Consider the following 22,463-nt stretch of genomic DNA (forward strand, 5'->3'; position numbering starts at 1 on the left):
ATGCATAAAAGTCCAGTGCTGCAGAGAGGGCAAAGCCGGTTAAGACTTAAGAAATGGTGCATAGCTATATAGAGGACTCAGTGGTAACGACGCGGCCCCCTTAGAGTGGTAAGAGGGAGCCTGCTGCAAGCTTGCCCAGAGTGTATGAGTCTGAAGATGGGAGCAGCTGTGAGAGACTGCTGCATCTGTTCCTGAAATAAATGCAAATGTTCCAGGTTTTGGAACAGCAACTTGAAGTGACAGGATGGGGATGTTTGTTTGTTTGGGCTGTAGTTAATTGGTGGTTGTTGTTTGTTGTTGCTCCTTGCGTACTAATAATATTGTAACTTTAAACAATGCCAGAGAAGGAACAAAATGGCAAACGGAAAAGAAATGGCAAAGTCAGTAAGGAGTAAGGGACCAGAGATCATTCACAATTAAATTCAAGTCCCCTGAAATAAGGTCTTTGAAATGTGAAGGCAAAGATACACCCACGTCTTTTAGAATGGTTCATATACTAAGAAATACAGGTAGGGAGGAATCCTGTAAGTCTGAACCAAGGTGAGCCAGCACCACCATCCTTGGTACAATGCAAGTGATAGTTTAGATTTGAAAGAGAGAAAAGGAATACAGGAGATGAGCAAAAGCAAGAACCAAGATAGATGTAACTCTAATGGGCCAGAAGGACACTTACATTTCCAAAGTATTTATCCAGCAACTCCACATAACGATGAACAATCTCTAGTGTCAAGAGCTCATTGTCTTGATTTTCTATTGCACAGCAAAAATATAAACTAGCATACCTTGAAAAGAAAAAAAAATAAGGAAAAGCAAAATTGAATGAGACAATAAACAAGCCAAAGTGGGTTTTCCCTATGGGTGTGCATCCTCCTGCTCTCTCTAGAGATTCTCTCCAAACTAGAATAAAAATCATGGCTCGTGGCACACACTACACTCCTCAAATAGAAATCAGAGTGTATAAAAACCCTGCAGCGCCTAGATGACGTCTGTTAATCTCATCAACAGACGCTCTCAACAAGAACTTTACCTTGAAGAGTCGCAATCAGAGGCATGGTCTTTGGTCCACGGTAATCAGGGGTGTTTGTTCAAGCTTCTTCCTGTTTGTAAATTATCTCTAATATACAATCCCTCAGCAATGCTCTCCAGGGCCCATGCTCCCATATCTGCCTTCAGATGGTGACTCATTCTATGTCTCCCACCCTCAGCTACAGAAGCTGTAGAAGCTGCTTTGCCAAAGCACTCCCTGGTAGTGGACTCCATTAAATATCAGCCCATCCACGCTACTCTTTTCCTACTGGTTTTAAAAGTACTCTCCGAATTTCTAGTGTGCATTTCCCATTTGGGAAATTGTAGTTGGATGTAGGACATGAGGTCAGGCTGGCTAAGTCCATATCCTAACTTAAGCATCCATTACCTGAGTCTTTATTGAATAGCTGGCTTTACCTCTCAAACCGTTCTCATTTATAAAGTAGGGTTGCTCGCTAGTATGGTCTTGCCACTTCACACAGGTGCATCAAAAGAAATATAGGCACTAAAGGACGAAAGAGCTAGACTTAAGTCCTGGCTCTACCGATTACCATTCAACTACTGTGACTAGGTAGTAATTACTTAAGCTGTGCATCCTCAGTTCACCCATCTGCATAGATGAACAACTGTAGTATTAGCAATCCATTGGAAATGGTTCTCACTCCTCTATCACAGTTACTTGCATTTCCCCATAGCACTTCTTACTGGGTGAATATATGTGGTTTGCTTAAAAAAATGTGCTTCTTGAAAATATGAACATAGTCTGTCTCGTGCGTTTGCTGCTGTATCTACAGTCACTGACATGAAGCTGGGAATGTAACTGGTGCTTACAAAATGTTACCGAGAACCTCTGAGCAAATTCAGTACCCAGCTTAAGCATTCAGAATCCATCTAACACTTGGAAGCTGACACGCGTCGATGGGAGAGCCTGACTAGTGCTCACTCTTCTAGTTGCAAATACTTAGACTCTACTCACGAAAGACTTCAGAAAGCGCTGAGATTGGTATTGCAATCTAAAATGTTCAGAACTCAAATGGAGCAAAGTGATAATGAAAAGTTTGGTTCTCATGAAGTTACTCACACCTTTTATAAACAAGTTTCAGCTCCTTCCAGTCAATGAAGCTGCTGGTCCTGTGCCCACGAGAGAGGACGGTCTGGATGATGTCCCGGGTGATCTTCTTCCTCTCTTTGTCAGAGAGCGTGGTGTACCATTTCTGCAGCCGCAGCTTCCCTTGTCGACTGAAGAGCAAGATGAAATGTATCTAGAACAAAAAGGCACAGAGAAGCCCCCATGGTTCACTCAACCAAGTCACTGCACAGATCGGGGTGTTCTGGGGCAGGGTGGAGCCAGGAATGTACTCTGGGAGGCTATTTGCCTGCCTGAGAATGATTCCATCTGAGAAATTACATTTACCCACCAGAGGAGCCAAACATGGACCGCCACCCACAAACCTTACTTCTGTTCAAAAAGACCATGTTTAAAAAAAAAAAGAAATCAATTCCTCAAGGGTTGTAATTTCATTAAGAGTCAAAACATCTCAAAGGAAGTAGTGGGGCTCTCTGATGCAAATTCCTCCTTGACAAGTAAAAGAAGAAAAATGTTTGAGTGGTGGAAGGATGCACTTTAGAGTTACAACCTTTCATGTTCTGTTTCACAACTGTGAAAACACAGGAATGGGGAGAGGACAGTGGAAAGGGAAAGTGAGTAAAAAAAAAATAGTAAAAACTTTAAAAAGAAGAGAAGGAGGAGGAGGGAGAGGAAGAGGAGGGAGAGAAGGAGGAAGAGGAGGAGGAAGAGGAGGAGGAGGAGGAAGAGGAGGAGGAAGAGGAGGAGGAGGAGGAAGAGGAGGAAGAGGAAGAGGACGAGGGAGAGGAAAAGGAGGGAGAGGAGGAGGAGAAAGAGGAGAAGGAGGAGGAGGAGGAAGAAGAGGAGAAGGAGGAAGAGGAAGAGGAAGAGGAGGAGAAAGCAAGGGAAAAAGAGCAAGAGCGCAAGAAAGAACAAAAGGACCAGGCCCAAGCGTGAAAGCTCCGCTCGCTGTGTGGCACACGGGCTGGCCCTGGCATTTCCTATCTCAGGCAAGGATTGCATCCTCAGTATGGTAGATGGGTAACAATGGAGATAGTTTGCTGGCTACACTAGGAAGTCGTCTCACTTTGTTTCCAAATCAGTTGGATATGTGTACTCAAAATGAAATTTTGAATTTTTGTAAATTTTAAAGAACTTCAAGCGGAGGATGACAATCTAAGTTCAGTACCTTGGGTGTAGAGGAGACCTCATTTACAAAGAGGTCAAGTAGCCCAGCCTTTTATTTTATAAAAGATCACATTTTTTTCAGCCCATCATATTAGAAGATAAGAATTGAAGACATGACTGACTGACTGATTGATTGATTGATTGATTGATTATTGATTAAAAAATAAATGAAGCCATGGAGCTGGAGAGATGATCCCATGAGCACTTGCTGCTCCAGCAGACCTGGATTTGGTTTCCAAGCACCCACACGGTGGCGCACTTCCGTCCAGAACTCTGGCTGCAGGAATGCAATGCCTGCTTCTGAACTTCTGAGGGCATCGGGCATTCATTCAGGTGATACACATACATACGTGCAGGCAAAACACACTTACATATAAAATAAAACCAATAACTCTAAAAGTAACTTATAAATAACAATGCATCTGCGCAATTAATGCTTTTGTGCGTGCTTCAAATACATGGGCTCCAAACCAAGAATAACAGTTAAAAATAAATACAAACACACCAAACAAACAAAAAGCAAATAGTCTGCTCTCTTTTCCTCGAAGAGGTTCCTCTTCTAATGACACGGCACAGATTTAAGAGCTCACTAGGAGGTGATATCTGACACAACCCAGCATCAACCGAGAGAAGGGAATATCATTTAAAGAGTCGTCTCAATTAAACTGGCCTATGGCGATGTCTGAAATTGTCTTGACTGATTGATTGTAGAGAGCCCAGTCTACTGTGGGCAGCACCATTCCTTAGAAAGGTGGGCCTGCAGTGTATAAGAAAGCTAGCTGAACCAATGAATGAACTGGTAAGCAGCATTCTTCTCTGCTTCCTGCCATGTATTCCTGCCCTGACTTCTCTCAGTGATAATCTATGTACTGGAAACATAAGCTGAAACAAACTCTTTCCTCCCCCAAGCTGGTCTTGGTTTGAGGATTTTCTCACATCAACCGAGAGGCAATGTAGAATACCATTCTAACAGTATAAAACCAGATGTCTCTGAAATGTAAAATAACAAATTTACCTTTCTATCTATCTATCATCTATCTATCTATCTATTATTTATTTAAAGACAGCGCACAGCTCAGGATGTGAAGAACAAGGCTCAGTTGGGGATTACCACCAGATGAGACTGTTCTGCTAGAAAGTTCAAATCTACAAATTCAGAGGGCGTTTGCTCTCATTTCCTATGAGAAATATTATTTTCTTCCCAACTAACCTAAGTCTCTTCTGCTTCAACATAAAGAGTTTCTCCTGATTTTATCACAGCCTTAGAGTAGTAAGGAACTGTTCACATAGTTAACACAGCCCTGCAAGCCTCCCTCTTTCCTTCCAGAAGAAACATTCAGAGTTTACCCTTCACTCCTTATCTCGCTGCTGGTCTCATGATTCTTACTCTAAAGAGCCCCCTGGGATTCTCCATAGACTAAGTGTTACTGTCAACCCAGATTAGTTCTGGGTTCTCCACGAGGCTGTAACTATTGCAGTGGTGGCTTCCCCTCTACCTCTTTCCTTGTTGAATAAATAGCTCAGAAAGAATTGTCCATGTTAACATGGATCAATAATCTAGAACAATGAACAAGGAGTGTTGTAAAAAACCCAGCAATGAATTCAAAGTGAAAGGATAAAACACACACATACACACACACAAAGTTGATTGGAAATACAAAACTGTTTCATGTTCAAAAGAAGCAATGGGTCTGCTCAAGTGCACCCACACTGCATGCATAGCTGTAATGCATAAGTCATGGTTAGAAGCCTCTGTCCCAGCCAGTTCTGTGATTCGTGCTGGGGAAACAGTTTCCTCCTTAGATTTAACCTCAGAGGCTAGGCAAGCCAGCAGCAGGAATTGCAGTGATTTTTGCAAGCTTACTGCCTCCTACAAACTTAATTTTTATCTAATTTATTGATACAGTCATTCAGGGCACATTTGGCTAATTCATTTCAAGAGGTTAATCAAATAGTTTTGTATTAGCATTATCTTGACCCAAAATAAAAATAAATAGATAAATAAAGACAAATGAATGGGTTTCTTCTTTCAGTATTTGGAGTCAATTTGGACTTGATGCTCAAAAGAAACTTCAGCTGACTTCAGAAAGCAAGACCTAACCACACTGCCACCAGTGTCACTAGAAGGAAAGAAAAAAGAGATACCAGAAACACTCTCACTGCATAAAATACAGTAAGGTGTGCTGACCAGGGTTGTCCCTTGATAGTCCAGAACAACCACCTCTTCTCAAGAGGAGCTACTTTACTGGCCCATCTTTTAGGATTCTACTTTGGGCACAGATGGTCTCTCAAATACAAAGATGAATTGTCAGATGACTCAAGGATTCCTTGTCCTCAGAGTCCACTAGCGTAACACTTGACTCCATTGGGCAACCCCAGAGCTTGGATAGTTTGGGGTGTTTTCTTGTGACAGATCTGCAATGCAGAGACAAAACGCCACCGGGGCTTTGAGATAAACACGAAGCACACTAGTGCCAACCCATCCACTCTGTGACTTTGAACCAGAGGGTTGTCATCTTACTTCTAGTTCACTCTGTATCAGAAAGGCTTCTCATAGCAGCATCAAGCTCTTCATGATTGCAACGTTACCAGCTCTTAACTTCAATTCGTGAACTGGACCCATGCCCAGCTCCTAAGACAAAAGGCAACCAGGGCTTCCCTGTCCTGCGAATCTCTGTACCAGGAGCACTGTTTTCCAGATTTCAGGATACAAATGCTCAGAACACATTTCCCCTAGTCAGTCAACCAAACAGGCCTCTCTTCTGATGACCCAGGTCACACGGCTTATCACTTAAACAGCACTGTTCATCGGACCTACCTTTATAGCAACGCTGCAAATTCCCAGCCCAGAGAAGCCCACCCGTTCCTACCTTTCTTCTATTTGGAGAGGTCAGATGCCTCTGAGAAAAATCATAAAGGACTTCCCAGATTGCTACTCCCATTACGGTCTGATCAGCCAACTCATGAATCTACAGTGGTGCTAGGGAACTTTCCGGGTATTTCTTAATGGAAAGGACTTTCAATGTCATGTCAGTTATTCCAATTCGTCCCCATATCCTTCATGGTCCCTGCTTCTCTCCTCACTTCCTAAACCCGGAGGGAGAACAAAGGCCAGTCTGAGGGTATTCTCAGCTCCTTCCACATCCACACACCCAGCCCTAAACCAGCGTGCTTCCTTCATTGTTGGGGAACACAACATGTCCCTTAGTCCTTGACTTTCAACATTTTCTTACCTCCTAGAAAGTGTGCCTCATTGTTCCTACATTGCCCCTTTTCTGGAACTCTGCGCATGCAGATGCTGGGTAAATACACGTTTTCTCTTTCTTAAAAAATAGTGTCCATTTGAGAAAACCTCCTACCTTCAGTAAAAGTAACACAGCAGTGTCAAAGCCCCATGAGTCCACTTTTAAAAGCTCTACTTTTAAAATATGCCCTAAAATGAAAGTAAATAAAAATGGGCACGATGTATGCCTTTGATCCCAGCTCTCAAGAGGCAGAGCCGGGAGAAGCAAGAGTTTTGGGCTAGCCTGGGCTACATAGTGAGAACCTGTCTTTAAAAAGCAAAAAGCAAGTAAAAAATAGAATAAGATGTTCCCATACTAACACACACAAAAGTGGAAGATGCCTTAATGTCTAAAAAGACTTAGGTGATACCTATTAACCAATTTCAATAAAATAACAATCCTGATAATAAACTACAAAACCATGAAGTTGGATATGGAATACTATACCCAAAAATAGATTGATTATACTTGCAAAGAAATCACATGATGGAAACACTCGAAACTATTAATAGTTGTTGTCTTCGAACAACAGAATTATAAATGTTATTTTCCTCTCTGTACTTCATTGAGTTTCCTAAAATTCACGTGTATGATACTCTAACTATAAAATGTGTAACAAAACATCTTAGTAGGTTCAATAAAAAGCCGTCAGCATTCTGTCCAAAGCCCAACACCCAGTGAATGCTGAGGTTCTCTCTCTCTCTCTCTCTGCCTCACAGCATGCATGACACCGGATACAGAGCAGCATGTCCCAGTACTGGGTTGCTGTCAGTGCATGGAGGACAGAAAAGCAGCTATGATCTTTTAGGTTAGGGAAAATGCTTGGCATGGTATAATTATGGCAGAAACATCTGATTATATACTTGTGCAAATGGATACAATGCCCAACACCAACGTGGACCTTAATATAGACTGTGGATTTAGGTCACAGTTAAAAATCAATGGAGGGCCCTATCACCTTGCAGTAGTCAGGAAAGCTGACTCCAAGGTCATGGGAACTGGAGAGTTAGTCCCCACCCTCACTAGCTGCAGCACTCGGGAGAGGAGGCCCAGCACCTTGCCTGGACAACACAGTGGAACTGGCTCTGGTGAGGGTGAGTTGGTCCTGAGAGCATAAAAGTGAGAGAGCTGGCCCTGACCCCTGCCAGTGGTGGCATTGAGGAGGCTTACTGGGGCAGTACTGGAGAGCTCACCCTGGTGATGCAGATAAGGGAGTGCCAGAGGGCTGATCAGCTCAGCTACCACCCAGGCCCAGATCCAGGGCTCTGAGTCGGCCCACCCCAGAATCTAACACCTGTGAACTGTTGGAGTCCATGAAAGGGCTGGTCCTACAGACCCAAAGCTGCAGGATCTCCAGCACACAGGCAACAACAGGATAACTGGGAAAAATCCCAGTGAGGATCCAATATTGATGGTGTGGCAGAAGCTAGAGGCCTCAAACCAGACCACTGACTCATTGCAATGACACACTGAACATACAACAGCTTCCAGGATGAGATGTTTTCTGTGCTTTGTTTTGTTTTTGTTTGTTTGTTTTGTTTGGGAGGAGAAAATCGCAAGAGTGGAGGAAGGATACAAGGGAAATGATTGGGACTGGGGTGCATGAGGTGAAACTCACAAAGAATCACTATAAAGTTGAAAGAAAAAGAGTCAATACAGTTCATCAATTGTAACAGGACGGCCATTTGGCACAGAACGTTGATAATGAGGGAAGCTGTGTCCACTGGAGGATGCCCTTGTACAATCTGCTCACCTGTGCTATGAAAGCTAAAAATGCTGTATAATAATAATGTGTGTTTCATAACGAGGCTGAATGTCTCTTAACCGCATAGCTGAGATGTGAGCTGGACGTAGATAAAGACGAATAGTGGGGGCGGGGGTGGAGGGAGGGCTACTAAATCCATCATTACAGCAGGGGAGGACCCTAATAATCATTCCTCTCTATTTCAGGTCAATGTATGGAATCCTAGCAGTGAAGTGAAGTTAGAGAACAAGTGACATAAATGAACTTTTCACTACTAGCTGTGGCTTAAAAAAGGAGCCAAAGAATGAGGAACGGTATGGAACCAGGAGGAGGCAGATGGGAACGCCATGTCCATTGTGAGGTCATTCATGCAGTGCAAAAGCAACGCACATGTTTAAACACGAGGCTGATCAGTAAGGAAACATTAACAGAAAAGCAACTTTCCACTTGGTGTTAACACCTAACTCTTAGCGACTCTAGAGTACTAGGAAGACTGCATATATCATTTTTTTCTAAATGTATTGGAAGCAATTGTTTGGGTGAGACCCTGCAGGTGGGACCACTGCACTTCCAGAAGGTCAACAGGGACAGATAGCCACCGCCCCTTGTGAAAAGCACAGGGAATTCCTTTGAATGAGAAAAGATGCTCAATTCTCTTTCTTAATACTGACAAATTAAAGCAAGCAACCTGGAGGGGAAAAAAAAAATCCATCCTTCAGTCACTGGTGTCAGTTCAGTTCAAAACCCTCCACCTGGCAGCCAGTGCTCTTCCTTCATTTCAAGACTAACCAGAAACACGTCTCCAGGGAAATAATCACATCAATAACTAAAGTAATTGTGTTTCAGAAGGACCTGTCAGCACAGATCATTAATTCATTTGGCTTGTATTTACCAGTGCCTATGATGTGTGAAACTAAACACACAGATGGACATTGTATCCCATACCTTGGGGAGCTTATAACGGTGAAAAGGAATCCGAAGAAACTTCGGGGCAAACACTGAACTAAGCACTGACTTTTATTGCTTCTCCCTCCCAATATGCCACTAAAATGATAGTAGCGGAAGTTTCAAAACTGTCTCAAGCCCCAAAGACTAAAAGACAGATGGGGGAATAATAGCAGCCAAGAGATTTCAACCAATCCAATTGAAATATGGAAAGGAGACAGAAACGTGATCTATGGGGCATATTTAGCAAAAACAGGGAAGGCCAGATGCAAAGCAAGGCTCTGAATACAGGGAGGGTGGCTGAAAGTCTTCCTGTGGACGGAAGACTTTCTACTACTTGCAGCATTTCCAGGGACTTCAGCTAAGTGAAAATACATATATGTGTACATGTATGTGCACGTGCATGTGTACACACACACACTTATACACCCCACAGCATACTCTAACTGTGTTATTTAAAGATATAGAAATTTAAGCCGGGTGGTGGTAGCACACGCCTTTAATCCCAGCACTTGGGAGGCAGAGGCAGGCGGATTTCTGAGTTCGAGGCCAGCCTGGTCTATAGAGTGAGTTCCAGGACAGCCAGGGCTACTCAGAGAAACCCTGTCTCGAAAAACCAAAAAAAAAAAAAAAGATACAGAAATTAAGCGAAGGCTATCCCACTGGAGTAGCTCTTAGTAGAGCCTACCACAAACACATAATGCATTGGCCCGTGACATAGCCACAGCTATGATATCAAGATGCAAGAGCAGTATTTTAACTTCATTGTAGTCTTATGGCAGCACTGTCCATTGTTAACCGAAACATTGTTATATAGCATATGGGGTGGGGGTGGGGGGTCACAGTACCACTCAGGAGACGTGCACACACTCTTAAGACTCTTAGATATTTATAGATGCCTACAATTGTTCTGAAATTTATACGGAAGTCAGAGGGTATCTCTAGCCTCCACCCATATCTTTGCATTGTGAATGAGCCCATCTCTTCATTCAGGAGCTTGACTGATGTTCACCTCTGTCCTCTGCACTGCCTGTGAGCGAGTGCCTCAGCATTCCCTTCAAGCTCACTCACTAGACAGTTGAGAAGCCTCAAAAAAGAAAGAGACAGATGAGGCCTGGAGAGATGTCTCCGCAGTTAAGGGAACTTGCTTTTCTTCCAGAGGACCCAGGATCAATTCCCAGCACCCACATGGCAGTACACAACCATTTGTAACTCCAACTCCAAGAGATCTAATGCTGTCTTCTGGACTTTGCTTGCAACAGGCACACACAGGCAAAACCACTCATCCGTATGAAATAAAAATAAATATATCTTTTTAAAAAAGAGAAAGAAAAAGATCAAGTAGAAGAAAAAGAAGATGGCTGGCCACTGGAAACAGTAATAGTACAGAGAAGTAAAATATTACACATACACACACACACACACACACCATGCTCAGAGTTACAAGAAGATAAAGTTCCTGAGCTAACAGAACAAGAACAGAAGCCTACGCTTTAACAGAAGAGATAAGAACATCAAGAAACTGTTTAGTTCGCCAGAACTAAAGGGATGAGACTCAGATTATCAAAGATAACCAAGTGTACCGTATGCCAGATTTTAAAAGCACAGCAGCATGGAGCTTCGGTGCAACAGGACCAAGCAAGTAGTCTAACGAATCCAGAAAGATGAGAGGATTCCACGGACAGGACCAGAAATCCCAGTAATCCTCAAACTCTGCATCTCGGTGCTAAAGCCGGAAGACGGGAAGTCTGCACACCCCACAGACTGTCAGTCACGTGTGGGAAAGAGCTGAAGACTCAGTTTACACTTGTGAATAGATAAAGACCAAACATCCAAAGGAAAAGTGAAAAAGAAGAGAAACAAAGCTGTCTAAGGAGACAAGGGAAATTAGAGAAGTTGGATAGGGAGGGGGAAATGAAAGAGGGTGAAGAAGAATGAGGAGGAATGTGCTCGGTATATAATCTATACGTCTGAAAGCTTAAAATGAGATTGACTGGTAGATGTATTCGAAACCCCTGGAGGATGGGCCTTGGGATATACGGGAGCTGATACTGTGTTCCCCCTAGACACAGAGAAGGAGTTAAAAAGTATTGACAGGAGAGGCCAGCATGATGCGACACACCTGGCCACTGTGTATGAAGGAGGTGTAGAGGAGGTGTGTCCTTTTGTACATTTGTGAATGGGGTGGATTTATAAGTCATTTTATTTATTGGTAGAGTTTGGAAAATGATTGATTGACATCTAAAATATCTGCCTGATGATACAAAGGGGAAAAACTGATGGATTCCCAACTAAGCAGGCAGGGGAAAATTATAAGCCTTAGAGAAAAGGGAAATATAATGTAAGAAAGAAGTCATAATCATGGTTTTTAAAGTGTTTTGAGAATAGGAAAGGGGGAGGAGAAGGGGGGAAAAAGAGGACAGGCCTGTGTGTGTGCATTCATTATGTGTAAAATGTGATATTATTATATTGCAAAATGTCACCCAAAACTCTGTGTGTGTGTGTGTGTGTGTGTGTGTGTGTGTGTGTGTCTGTGAAGAGCATTTGTGATCTACCCACTTAGCCATTTTCAAGCTTAGAATACATTGTTACTAACTAAAGTGACCGTGGATCTCAAAATTTACCCATCCCAACTGAAACCTTACACACCCTCTGACCAAGAGCCCCCTTGTGCCTTCTATCATATACAGTTTTAAGGAGGAAAGATTGGAGAAGAGGTTTGTTAATGCTGAACCCACCCTTAATTTTTAAGTCCCTATATTTTAAATCACTTTTTATTTTAAGTCACTATAGGTCCTCCCTACTCCCCTCACCTGGAAGTAATCTCACCTCTTAATCATCTTTTTCAATCACAAATGCCTTAATCCCTCTCATTTTACACATTTCTTCTTGAATAATGTCTTACACCACCCCCCTACCCAGTTCAAAATGGACTCATGTACTGGAGGAACTGTTAAATATGAGAAATGGCAGCTAGGACCGCCTACATATTCACGGTTGAAAATTCCTTTATGGTCCAGCACAATGTCTTGACAGGTAAAGTCCAGAAACTAGGGCAAACGCCAGATGTGGTGACTTGCATCCTTACGCAGTACCCCATGATGAGGTGGGAAGGAGAGAGAGGGTATCACTGGGAAGCACACTGGAATACACGTCGTGGCAGAATAAGAGACACAGCCCCAACACGGGCAAGGAGAGAAGCAATTGCCCAAAGTTATCGTCTGACCTCTACACACATGCGATGGCTCACACATACTCACACTCACAAGCACAACCCCACCCCCAACCCCTCTCTCACTCACACATTAGTAATAATGATGATGATGACAACAAGGTAAAACTTTTTAAAAATAAAATCACTTTGGGTTTTCTCTAGGGACTGGTTTTCTGGTTTTTCTGTTTGTTTTTGTCCCTCTTTCTTCCTTCCTTTTCTCCTTCTTCCCATCCTCCTTTCTTTCTTTCCTCTTTCTTTCTTTCTTTCTTTCTTTCTTTCTTTCTTTCTTTCTTCCCTTTCTTTCTCTCTCTTTTCCCGAGCCTGCTCTCTCCTATAAAACATAAACTTATGACTGGGATAAATTTTCCCCAGGTGCAATGAAGTCAACACACACATGTTTGCTAGCTCTCCCTTTACCTTGTCAGGACCGGTGTGACAGTTCTCTGGCCAGAAGTTAAGAGTTTCTGTAAACTCAAGGACCTACCCATTCTCTTCCCTCAAGATCAATCATAAAGATACACACAGACTAGCTGGAGCACTTAACATTCTTGGGTTTTGTCTTAGGGCTTCTATTCCTGCACAAAGAAGCAAGTTGTCTATCATGACCAAGAAGCAAGTTAGGGAGGAAAGGATTTATTCAGCTTACACTTCTTCCAAATTGCTGTTCATCACCAAAGGAAGTCAGGACAGGAACTCACACAGGGCTTGGAGGCAGGAGCTGATGCAGGAGTCATGGGGGGATGTTATTTACTGGCTTGCTTCCCCTGGATTGCTTAGCTTGCTTTGTTATAGAACCCAAGACTACCAGCCCAGAGATGGCACCACCCACAATGGGCTAGGCCCTCCACCCTAGATCACTAATTGAGAAAATGCCTTACAGCTGGATCTCATGAAGGCATTTCCTCAAGGGAGGCTCCTTTCTCTGTGATAACTCCAACTTGTATCAAGTTGACACACAAAACCAACTACTAAAGGCTTCAAGTTTGCATCGCATGCCAAAGTGAGGACTTTAACAACAACGCCCACATCCTTCAGTCCTCTCTGAGAACCGTGTCTATCAAGATGACCAGCATATCTATCACTAGAGTCGTGTTTGCATGTGTCTTTGCCAGCCTGGCGCAGTCAGTTTATCAAATGGCTGCAGCCACCTTGCCCTCCCCCCTAAAAGTCATTTGATATGCTCCACATGGCCTTTCCTTATTAATGATTTTACCAGCATGCTCTGGGTGCAAATCAGATTCGCCAGACTGGTTTCCCAGGCCTCATTCATATACATCCATAAAGTGGAAGTTTATTGACAATCTGCCAGGTTTCTCACTCATTTGGCTTCTGGAATAAACATGCTGTATCCCACAGTTCAGTGTTTTAGTTCTTGTAGATCTGTTCTATGCCATCCAAGTAAGATTGCGTGACTCAACTGCATTTCCTGGTTTGGTGCAAGATATGCTATGTATTTATGAACAGGCTAAACTAGAGTTGGCTCAGGCACTTATCAAAAGGCCAGCTTAACTTGGGCTCAGGCCACGCTACACATTTATCAACAGGCTGAGCCACATCCTTGGCCAGGGTGGGGCAGCAAGCAAAGAAAGCAAGTGGCTTACTCAACAAAAAGATATTTCAAATTAGTAGTAGCTTGAGAGTTTGCATCCGACCATGATTCTGTCGTGTGTGAGGTTAAGTAAATGCGGAAAACTCCCTGAATTGTATGGCCCTTGGTCTCCTGAACTATACAATCAATGATGCTGGGAAGATCAGAGGATGCATACGTGTCAGCCACTTAGTGCAGAGGCACACACAGAGCACGTTCAGCACAAGCTTGCCATATCTGATAACTCCCCTAGGGGTTAGCTCTTGTCATTTGCATTCCCTGTGGTGAACAAGAACTTTCTCTTCTTCCCTCCTCCAGATCTCTATATCACTATCCCAAAGCTTTTCCCAAAGGGGCTTCCATGTTCTGATCTAAAGTATCCTTTGTATATTGAAGCCCTAGCCCCAAGTGTGACTATACTTGGAAACAGAGTGTTTAAGGGGGTGATTAAGTTAAATGAAGCCAACAGAGTGTTGTGACATGTTATAACTGGTGTCTTTATGAGAAGAGGAAGAGACACTAGAAATATCCTTGTCCTAGCTTCTCCACTCCGGCCCATGTGCCCAGAGGAAAGGCCGCATGACGGCAACCTGCAGTGAAGAACTAGTTGAAGCCAAGTAGATAGATACCCACCCTGCCTTCACTTTCACCTTGACCCTCTGGCCTGCAGAACTGTAAAACACAAACTTCTGTTGTCTATACAGAAAGGGAGAAAGAGAGACCCTGGCACTCCTTCCTCGGGGACCCAAAAAGCTACTGTGCTGGATCTTTGGGTCAGAACACACCACGGTGTAGCTGGCCTGCTGCCATGTCCCATCCATCACCTCATCTCCTAACTAGTAGGTCTACCAGAAACAGCACCAGCCTGCAGATCCATCACACTGAGCTCCTTTTATTCCTTTAACATGTTGATCAGGGACCTTCTGACTATGGATTTAGCCATTTTCACCCTTTTCCCTACAGGGTGACTTCTGATCCCTTAGGTTCGCTTCTCTAGGGTGTATTTCTGTTTCTCATATCTCTTGTCTATAGTAAGAACAGTTGTTTCTGGGTTGTAACTTACATTTTCTCTGCTGACTCTTTCCTGGAGCTGCACCCCTTGTTGATGGTGAATCATTTACTCTCTCCCACTAACAGTGGGTTAGAAGGAACTGGAAGGCGACAGGTGAGGCATTCAGGGGAGTGCCAGCCCCCAACACTAACTCCTAGTCATCCTCTATGAAATAGGAAAGTAAGTCACATATTCAAATATCTCCCATGGGCTGGGCAGAGGCTAGCCCATATCATCAAGTGTGACCAAAGGTTCAGTGTCATAAAACAGAAGGAAAAACACAGCAGTCTGCTCTAAATCGCAAGCCCCAGAGAAAAGAGGCAGCGTGTTCAGGAGCTGCAGTCACATGTTACCAAGAAAAGTATACTGCCAAGTCTTCGAGAAACCTGACGTCTAGACAATTAGAGAACTGTTTTAATGTTGGTAATTAGTTGTAATCAAAGCAAAAAGACACTGATCATGTTAAATAAAACTCATTGTACAGGAACATGATCTCTGAGCTGTCTTTGCCTGTGGGTCTCACTTTAAGATACTGAATAAAAATGGCAGAGGGCTGATGAGGTAGCTCAGATGGTAAAGAACTTGCTGAGCCAACATGACGACCTGAGTTCAAATCCCCATAGCCCATGTAATGTTGGATGCCATAGTGCCCCCTTGTATAAATAAATCTAGAAGCTAATTCAGGAGAACTCCCCAAAAGTTTACCAACCAACAAGCCTGACCTACAGAGTGGCAAACAAGAGACCTTGTGGGAAGTGAGATCTGATACCAGAGGTTGTCTTCTGATCTCTACACACATGCAGAGCACATGAATACTCACACATACACATACATATAAATATTTTTTAAGTGCTGGCTGAAGGTTTTCACTGCCATAATGTAACTTCATTCAGATCCAAAGATTTTCCTTTTGTGATTTTAAAGTTACTCATTTGAAGATGTGCTTCTCCAGGTCAAGAATCCTGCTTCCACCTCTCAACTTAATATTATTGTCCAGTCAATTCTGGAACGGAGTTGTCCAGTTAATATTTATTCAACAAACCTTGCAGATTGTTTCCTCAAGATTGTAAACCAAGGTTCTGTTTCAATGTAAAAAGAAAAAAAAATGCACACGAATACATTGAATCTCGGAATCTCGTTGTTAGCCTCTTCATGCCAGCCTTTGTCTTGAGGACACAGAAAGGCAACCACACTGGCTAGCATGTGCCAAGCTTTCCCAGTCCTTGCACACCATCTGGTGGCAGAGTTGTGTGCTTAGAACATGAGAAATGCTCAGTGAAGGAGGCAAACTAAGCTTGAGGATGGCAAAAGACTGAAAATAGAAAAAGAGGCATGGTGGGCCGGGGAAGGGATGGCTCAGAGGTCATTAACATGTGTTAGGTGTGTGTCAGCTATGAGTAATAGGCAAACTGAAAGGCTGGCCACCAAGAATAACCTAATGATCATTTGTGTAAAACTTTAAAATTCTCTTCATAAAGAAAATTTCTCATAAAAGTGTTAATCATCCACCAATATGGCACAATAACATTTATTGAAAGGGAGGAACAATGGGATAGAGAAAGTAAGTTAGGATAGGCGGGCTCTCCCTCCAATGAGTAGCTTCAAAATTACACACACACACACACACACACACACACACACATACACACACACACACACACACACACACACACACACACACACACACGGTAGAAAAGATAGGTGATAGATAGATAGATAGATAGATAGATAGATAGATAGATAGATAGATAGATAGGTAGACAGACAGACAGATGGCCAAGCACAGTAGCAGACACCTATAATCCTAATATTTCAGATGTGGAGGCAGGAATTCAAGGACAGCTCTATAAGAAGACCCTGTCTCAAAAACAACAATAAAAATTCTTTTTACTGAGGCTGGAGAGATAACTCAGTGGTTAAGAGCCACTGACCGCTCTTCCAGAGGTCCTGAGTTCAGTTCCCAGCAACCACATGGTGGCTTGCAACCATCCCTAATGGGATTTGATGGACCTTTCTGGTGTTTCTGAAGACAGCTACAATGTACCTGTATGCATAAAATAAATAAATAATTATTTTTTAATTAATTAATATTTTAATATTTATTTTTAAATAATTATTTTTAAAATAATTATTTTTAAAATTTTACTACAGTAAAGCTATACAGTGTTAATAAAGTAAGAGTCATCAGCCACCAAGGAAACAAGAGAGTGGGGAAGGAGGGAGGGAAGGAAGGAGGGAGGGAGGGAAGGAAGGAAGGAGGGAGGGAAGGAAGGAAGGAGGGAAGGAAGGGAGGAGGGAGGGAGGGAGGGAAAGAGGGAAAGAAGGAAGGAGGGAAGGATGGAAAGAAGGGAAGAAAGAGAGTCATCATACAAAGAGACAGGACAAGAAACCTGCAGGGAATGGAATTATGTCAGCGAAAAATTCACATATGAGCCGGGCGTTGGTGGCGCACACCTTTAATCCCAGCACTTGGGAGGCAGAGGCAGGCAGATTTCTGAGTTTGAGGTCAGACCGGTCTACAGAGTTCCAGGACAGCCAGGGCTACACAGAGAAACCCTGTCTCAAAAGTACAAAAAACAAAACAAAAAAAAATTCACATATTGATGTTCTAAACTAGAGAACCTCAGAATTCTATCTTCTATGGAAACAGATTTGCTGCTAAGAAAAGTCAGTTAAAATTAAGCCAAACTGATAAGAGTGTGGACTGCCTGCCACCCACCCAGTCTGACTAGATTGGTGGACTCATAAATTCTATCATTTTGGACCCAGATACTTGCATGCTGTCATGTGGAGATAAAGGCAGAGATTGTGGCAATACAGAAGGCTGCTGACAAACCACAAAGGCCTGGGCCAAGAGCACGTCTCAGTTCCCAGAAGCCAACGCTGACTGACCATTCCTTATCTTCATCCTGTACCATGTGAGTCGGTATTTCTCTTGCTGAGGTCACCTGGCTTATGCCTCTTGGCTACAGCAGCCCAGCAGACTAATCAAAGTTTGTCTCTCACTTTGAAGTTTACAACTTTATTTTTTTCTGCTTCAAAAATTATCACTGAGCACTGGTAGATCCCAGATCTACCCGGACTGGTAGATCCCAGGAAGCAGAGGTAGGCAGATCTCTTGAATTCTAAGCCAGCCTGGTTCTACAGAGCAAATTCATATATACATATATACATGTACATATACATATATATATATTAGTTAAAAATTATCTATATATTTATATCATTATTTTCTAGTTTGTCATAAGTCAACATCATAAAAGCAAATCAACCTTATTCCTGGAATAAAATCAACAGAGTCCATTCAACTTAGCAAATATTTATTATCTACCAGACTGACATATTTTTAAATGGAGTAACCATTCATTTTCTAGACTCATAAAATGAAAAGAACATTTATCAGAAAAAATAAAATACCTAGTTTGATAAAAAAAAAAATTGCATCTTAAAGCTTAAGAAGTTCTCTATGAACATGAGTGTAAGGATAATCAACAAAATATTAGCAAATCAATCTAATACAAGTGGCATTGCAGCCATGAATAAGCTAGATTTACTAGACGGACACAAGTTTGGCTTAACAATTTTAAATTGATTCATCTATCACATGAATAGCCCACAGAATTTTTTAAAAGAGCATTATCATATCAATAGTCACAGTAAACTCACTTAGCAAAAATCTAGCACCCACACATATGAATGCTCAGCATATTGAGAATAGGAGGTCACGTTTTTAGTCTAATAAAGACCCTGTACAGAAAAACCAACAGCTAACATTATACTACACCCATAAACTAGCAGTTGGCTCTTGGCACTGGACCATGGCAAGAATGGCCTCCATCACCACTACTTTTCTCTATTGATTCCATTAGCTAGGATGTCTAACTAATGCAGTAAGACAAGAAAGGGAACTGAAAGGAATGCATGCTAGGAAAGAAAAGTAGAGAAGTTAACAACCAGAGAACTTAGGACCATACCCTAGATGGTTCAGCAATAAGCAGGAAAGGTAGAAAGATTTGTATACTCAGAGCCAAGGGCTGCACTCAGTGCAGTAGACCCATGTTTCTTGTCCCCAAAAGGTAAACCTATTACTATTCTTCATCTCTTATGTATGCAAACAATTATAGACATGTCTTTTGTAAAGACCAGAGACCTACATATGGTATTTAATGACTGACTTGTCTGGAGTATATGCCAATCACTATGTTAAGCACTTCACATGTAGTATCTTATTTAATTAATATGACTCAAAATTGAAAGATGAAGGTGTCACTACTCAATTCAATTGAAAAAGACCTGGAACCATCAAAGTTGAGTATGTTGGTGATATTTCAATTAACTACCTATAACTCTAAGACTCTAAAGATGGCCTTTAGCTCCAGAATCCATTTTCTAAGTAGCTCTCCCTTGATCCCTGAGGCACGAGCAAAAAAAATACATTCACTGGCACCAAATCTTGTCCATTTTTTTTTGTTTTGTTTTGTTTTGTTTTTTTTGAGACAGGGTTTCTCTGTATAGCCCTGGCTGTCCTGGAACTCACTCTGTAGACCAGGCTGGCCTTGAACTCAGAAATCCACCTGCCTCTGCCTCCCAAGTGCTGGGATTAAAGGCGTGCACCAACCACTGTCCGGTTTGTCCATTTTTAATGTCAATGCTTGATAAAGTCAATCTTTATAAGAAGGAGACAGCTCTTAAGCCTCCCTCTACCCAATACTGAGATTACTGGGTTGATTATGGAAGCAAGCAAGGGAGGACCATAGAGCTCAAAGGGGTTCTAGAGATTCTAGAGATCAACAGAACTGAAGACAGTGACGTTGGCCCTGATCACCCCCAAGTCACAGTTACTGCATACACCTCAGAAGAGACAATGAGACGGGCAGGGACACACCATGAAAAATTTCTGGAACAACCAGTTTTTTTGCTAGCAGAAAAAAGTGTGTGAGGTCATCTACAACTGGTTAGATCTAACACCGTCCTTATTTCTCCTCACAAAGACGAGAAGAGAACCTTGAACTTGGAGAAGAAAAATCGCGTGAACCCCTCCACCAAAGTCCTATAAAGTCACTGAGAAGAGAAGTCATCATTTCCTTTGCGATTCAAAGATACCGAAGCAGGCAGTGAGGGAGTCCTTGTTGCTAAAGGGATTGGGGGTTGGGGACAGCAGCAAGAGAGGAAGTGTGCGTCTTAGTTTTCAGTTTGAATGCTTTCTGTTCTCACCACTCCTTCTTTCTTCCTTTCATGCATTCATTCAGCAAGTATTTACTGAATGTCCCTATACGGTGTATACCATGCAATGAGATGAGAATACTACTAAAAACAATATAGACAAGGTTCTACCCCCCCAGCAAAGATTCTAACAATGTGAAGAGGTAAACCGTTCAGTGGTCTGAACCACATCCAAGCATAATATGTCAAAGCAGCAGGGCAAGGAGTTATTGCGAGAGGATGTGGCCATGTCTGGAAAATGAGGTAATCCTGTAATCCTAGCTTAGGCAAGAGGAGAGTAAATTCAAGCCCAGCCTGGGACACACTGGAAGTAACCTGACTTTCCATCTAAGACCTGAGAGATGAAAAGGTTTAGCCAGGCGGAAAGGAAGTAGGTATAAAGACCAAGTAAGGAGAATCAAAGGCAACAGCGTACAGGAGAGACAGGAGAGGAGGAGGTACACAGCATGGGGCATCAAAGTACCAGACAGACCATGTGAGAGGCAGAGGAGAGGACAGAGGCTGACTCCACAAGGGTCTTGTTAGTAGGAGGTTTAGACTAAATCACAAAGACAATGAAGAAGTTCAGGAATGAGAAACACGGGCAGGAGCCAGTGAGGACAGTTTCTATCTGCAGGCAAGGCATCATGGGGACCCTAAGCTATGGGAGTACCAGGACAACGGGACTTGGTTAGTTGGTCATGAGTGAGAGAGTCAGAGAAAAGCCAAGAGCGAGTGAGTATCAGGAGTCCCAAGCATCGGGGCAATTTTCCTGAGTCAGGAAACCAGAAGAGTAGACAGACAGACAGACAGACAGACAGACAGACAGACATATATACAGAAGAGTAAATCAAAGTCATGGTGACAACCATAGAGAACAGAGCAGGTGATATCTCAAAATCCTTTGAGATGTAAAGACTGTCTTCCAAGGCTTACCATAGGAGGTGAACCATGAGAGTTGAACTTCTCATTTCTCCCTACCACATTGCTAGAGCAAGCCTACCCAAATTGGTGACCATCAGACCACTCCTGCACTGTTGGTGCATACCTTTAACATTCCGAACTTTCCAAGGGAGAGCCATGCCAAATTGCAAAGGAAAAAAAAATGCAGTATTAGATTAAGGGTTTCTCAGTCTTTTTTAAAGAAACAATCTCATCAGAAGGGTTTAAATGAAGTTTAACTAGTTCCCTGAACTGTGTGGGAAAATTAATATTATATGCCAGGTGTATTTCAACCGCTTGCATTGCCTGCAGATTGTTCCGTACACTTCAGGCTTCTGGCCTTTGTGAGCTGTCCTGTGTGCTGGTGTGGACTTTTAGAGACACAGCTGTGTTTGAGTCATTTCTGCTCCCTTACCCACCCTCCCATAAGTAACCCCAACAAAACTCATTCATTCACCAAAAAAAAAATAGTTTTCTAACATATAAATGTGTTTTCTGATAAAGTACACTGTAAAAATTATCAACAGTCTTTGTCTTTTTAAACTACCAATAATGAATTTCATTCATTTAAAAAATGACTACAGCTGCAATTTCTATTATTTAGGTGGGATGTGTCACTGGATGAAAGAAATAACCAATGTTTCCGTGTTAAAAACTTCACAAACCTCCAACGCAGCAAAGGCTGATTTTTTTATCTACAACTTCCCCTCATCTCCTCTCAGACATGTTCACCCACAGTTTGAAACTGTCAACAGTTCATTCGTTAATATCTAGAAGGAGTATTTGTTCTGAGCTTTTGCTTTGTTACTTTGACTTTGGGTTTTTTGAAGTCTCTCTGGTACATTCCTTGAGTTGCCTCCATATCCCGGGGCTAGAATAAGTGTGCATCACTGCATCCAATGTTTCTGAAATTTCTATTCCATTCCACCATTTACAGTTCTCAAGAGAGGCATCTGGTCCAGGCCCAATGGTAAAAAGGCAGAATCAGGAAGATCATAACAAGTTAAAATCAGGCCTGAGGGATGCAGGTCTATAATCTCAGCTAAGAAGAAAGCAGAGGCAGGAGGTTGCCCAGTTCCAGGCCAGTTTGGACTCAGAGGAAACAGTGATTTTTTTTCCCCCTTATACACCTAAAAGATGAGGGTTCTTAGTCAAAGGTAAATGTAAGGCTAAGTAAGATGGATCAGAGTTCTGGGATAGCCAGCACAAAATA

General features: G+C 42.5%; 1 protein-coding gene across 2 annotated transcripts in view; it reads right to left on the reverse strand.

Moving 5' to 3' along the window:
• The window catches only part of Ap1s3 (adaptor related protein complex 1 subunit sigma 3), a 59,400-nt gene that overhangs the window by 14,216 nt on the left and 22,721 nt on the right, over positions 1 to 22,463 (reverse strand). For both annotated transcript variants that reach the window (XR_004117950.1, XM_031368134.1), the window contains exons 2-3: positions 2,110 to 2,288; positions 674 to 782 (exon numbers count right to left, since the gene is read on the reverse strand). Coding sequence is in view for 1 of the 2 variants with exons in the window: in XM_031368134.1 (XP_031223994.1) it covers positions 674 to 782; positions 2,110 to 2,288 (288 nt within the window). In the remaining variant the exon portion in view is untranslated. The remainder of the gene's footprint in view (positions 1 to 673; positions 783 to 2,109; positions 2,289 to 22,463) is intronic.

Source organism: Mastomys coucha, unplaced genomic scaffold, assembly GCF_008632895.1.
Source record: "Mastomys coucha isolate ucsf_1 unplaced genomic scaffold, UCSF_Mcou_1 pScaffold14, whole genome shotgun sequence".
NCBI lineage: Eukaryota > Metazoa > Chordata > Mammalia > Rodentia > Muridae > Mastomys > Mastomys coucha.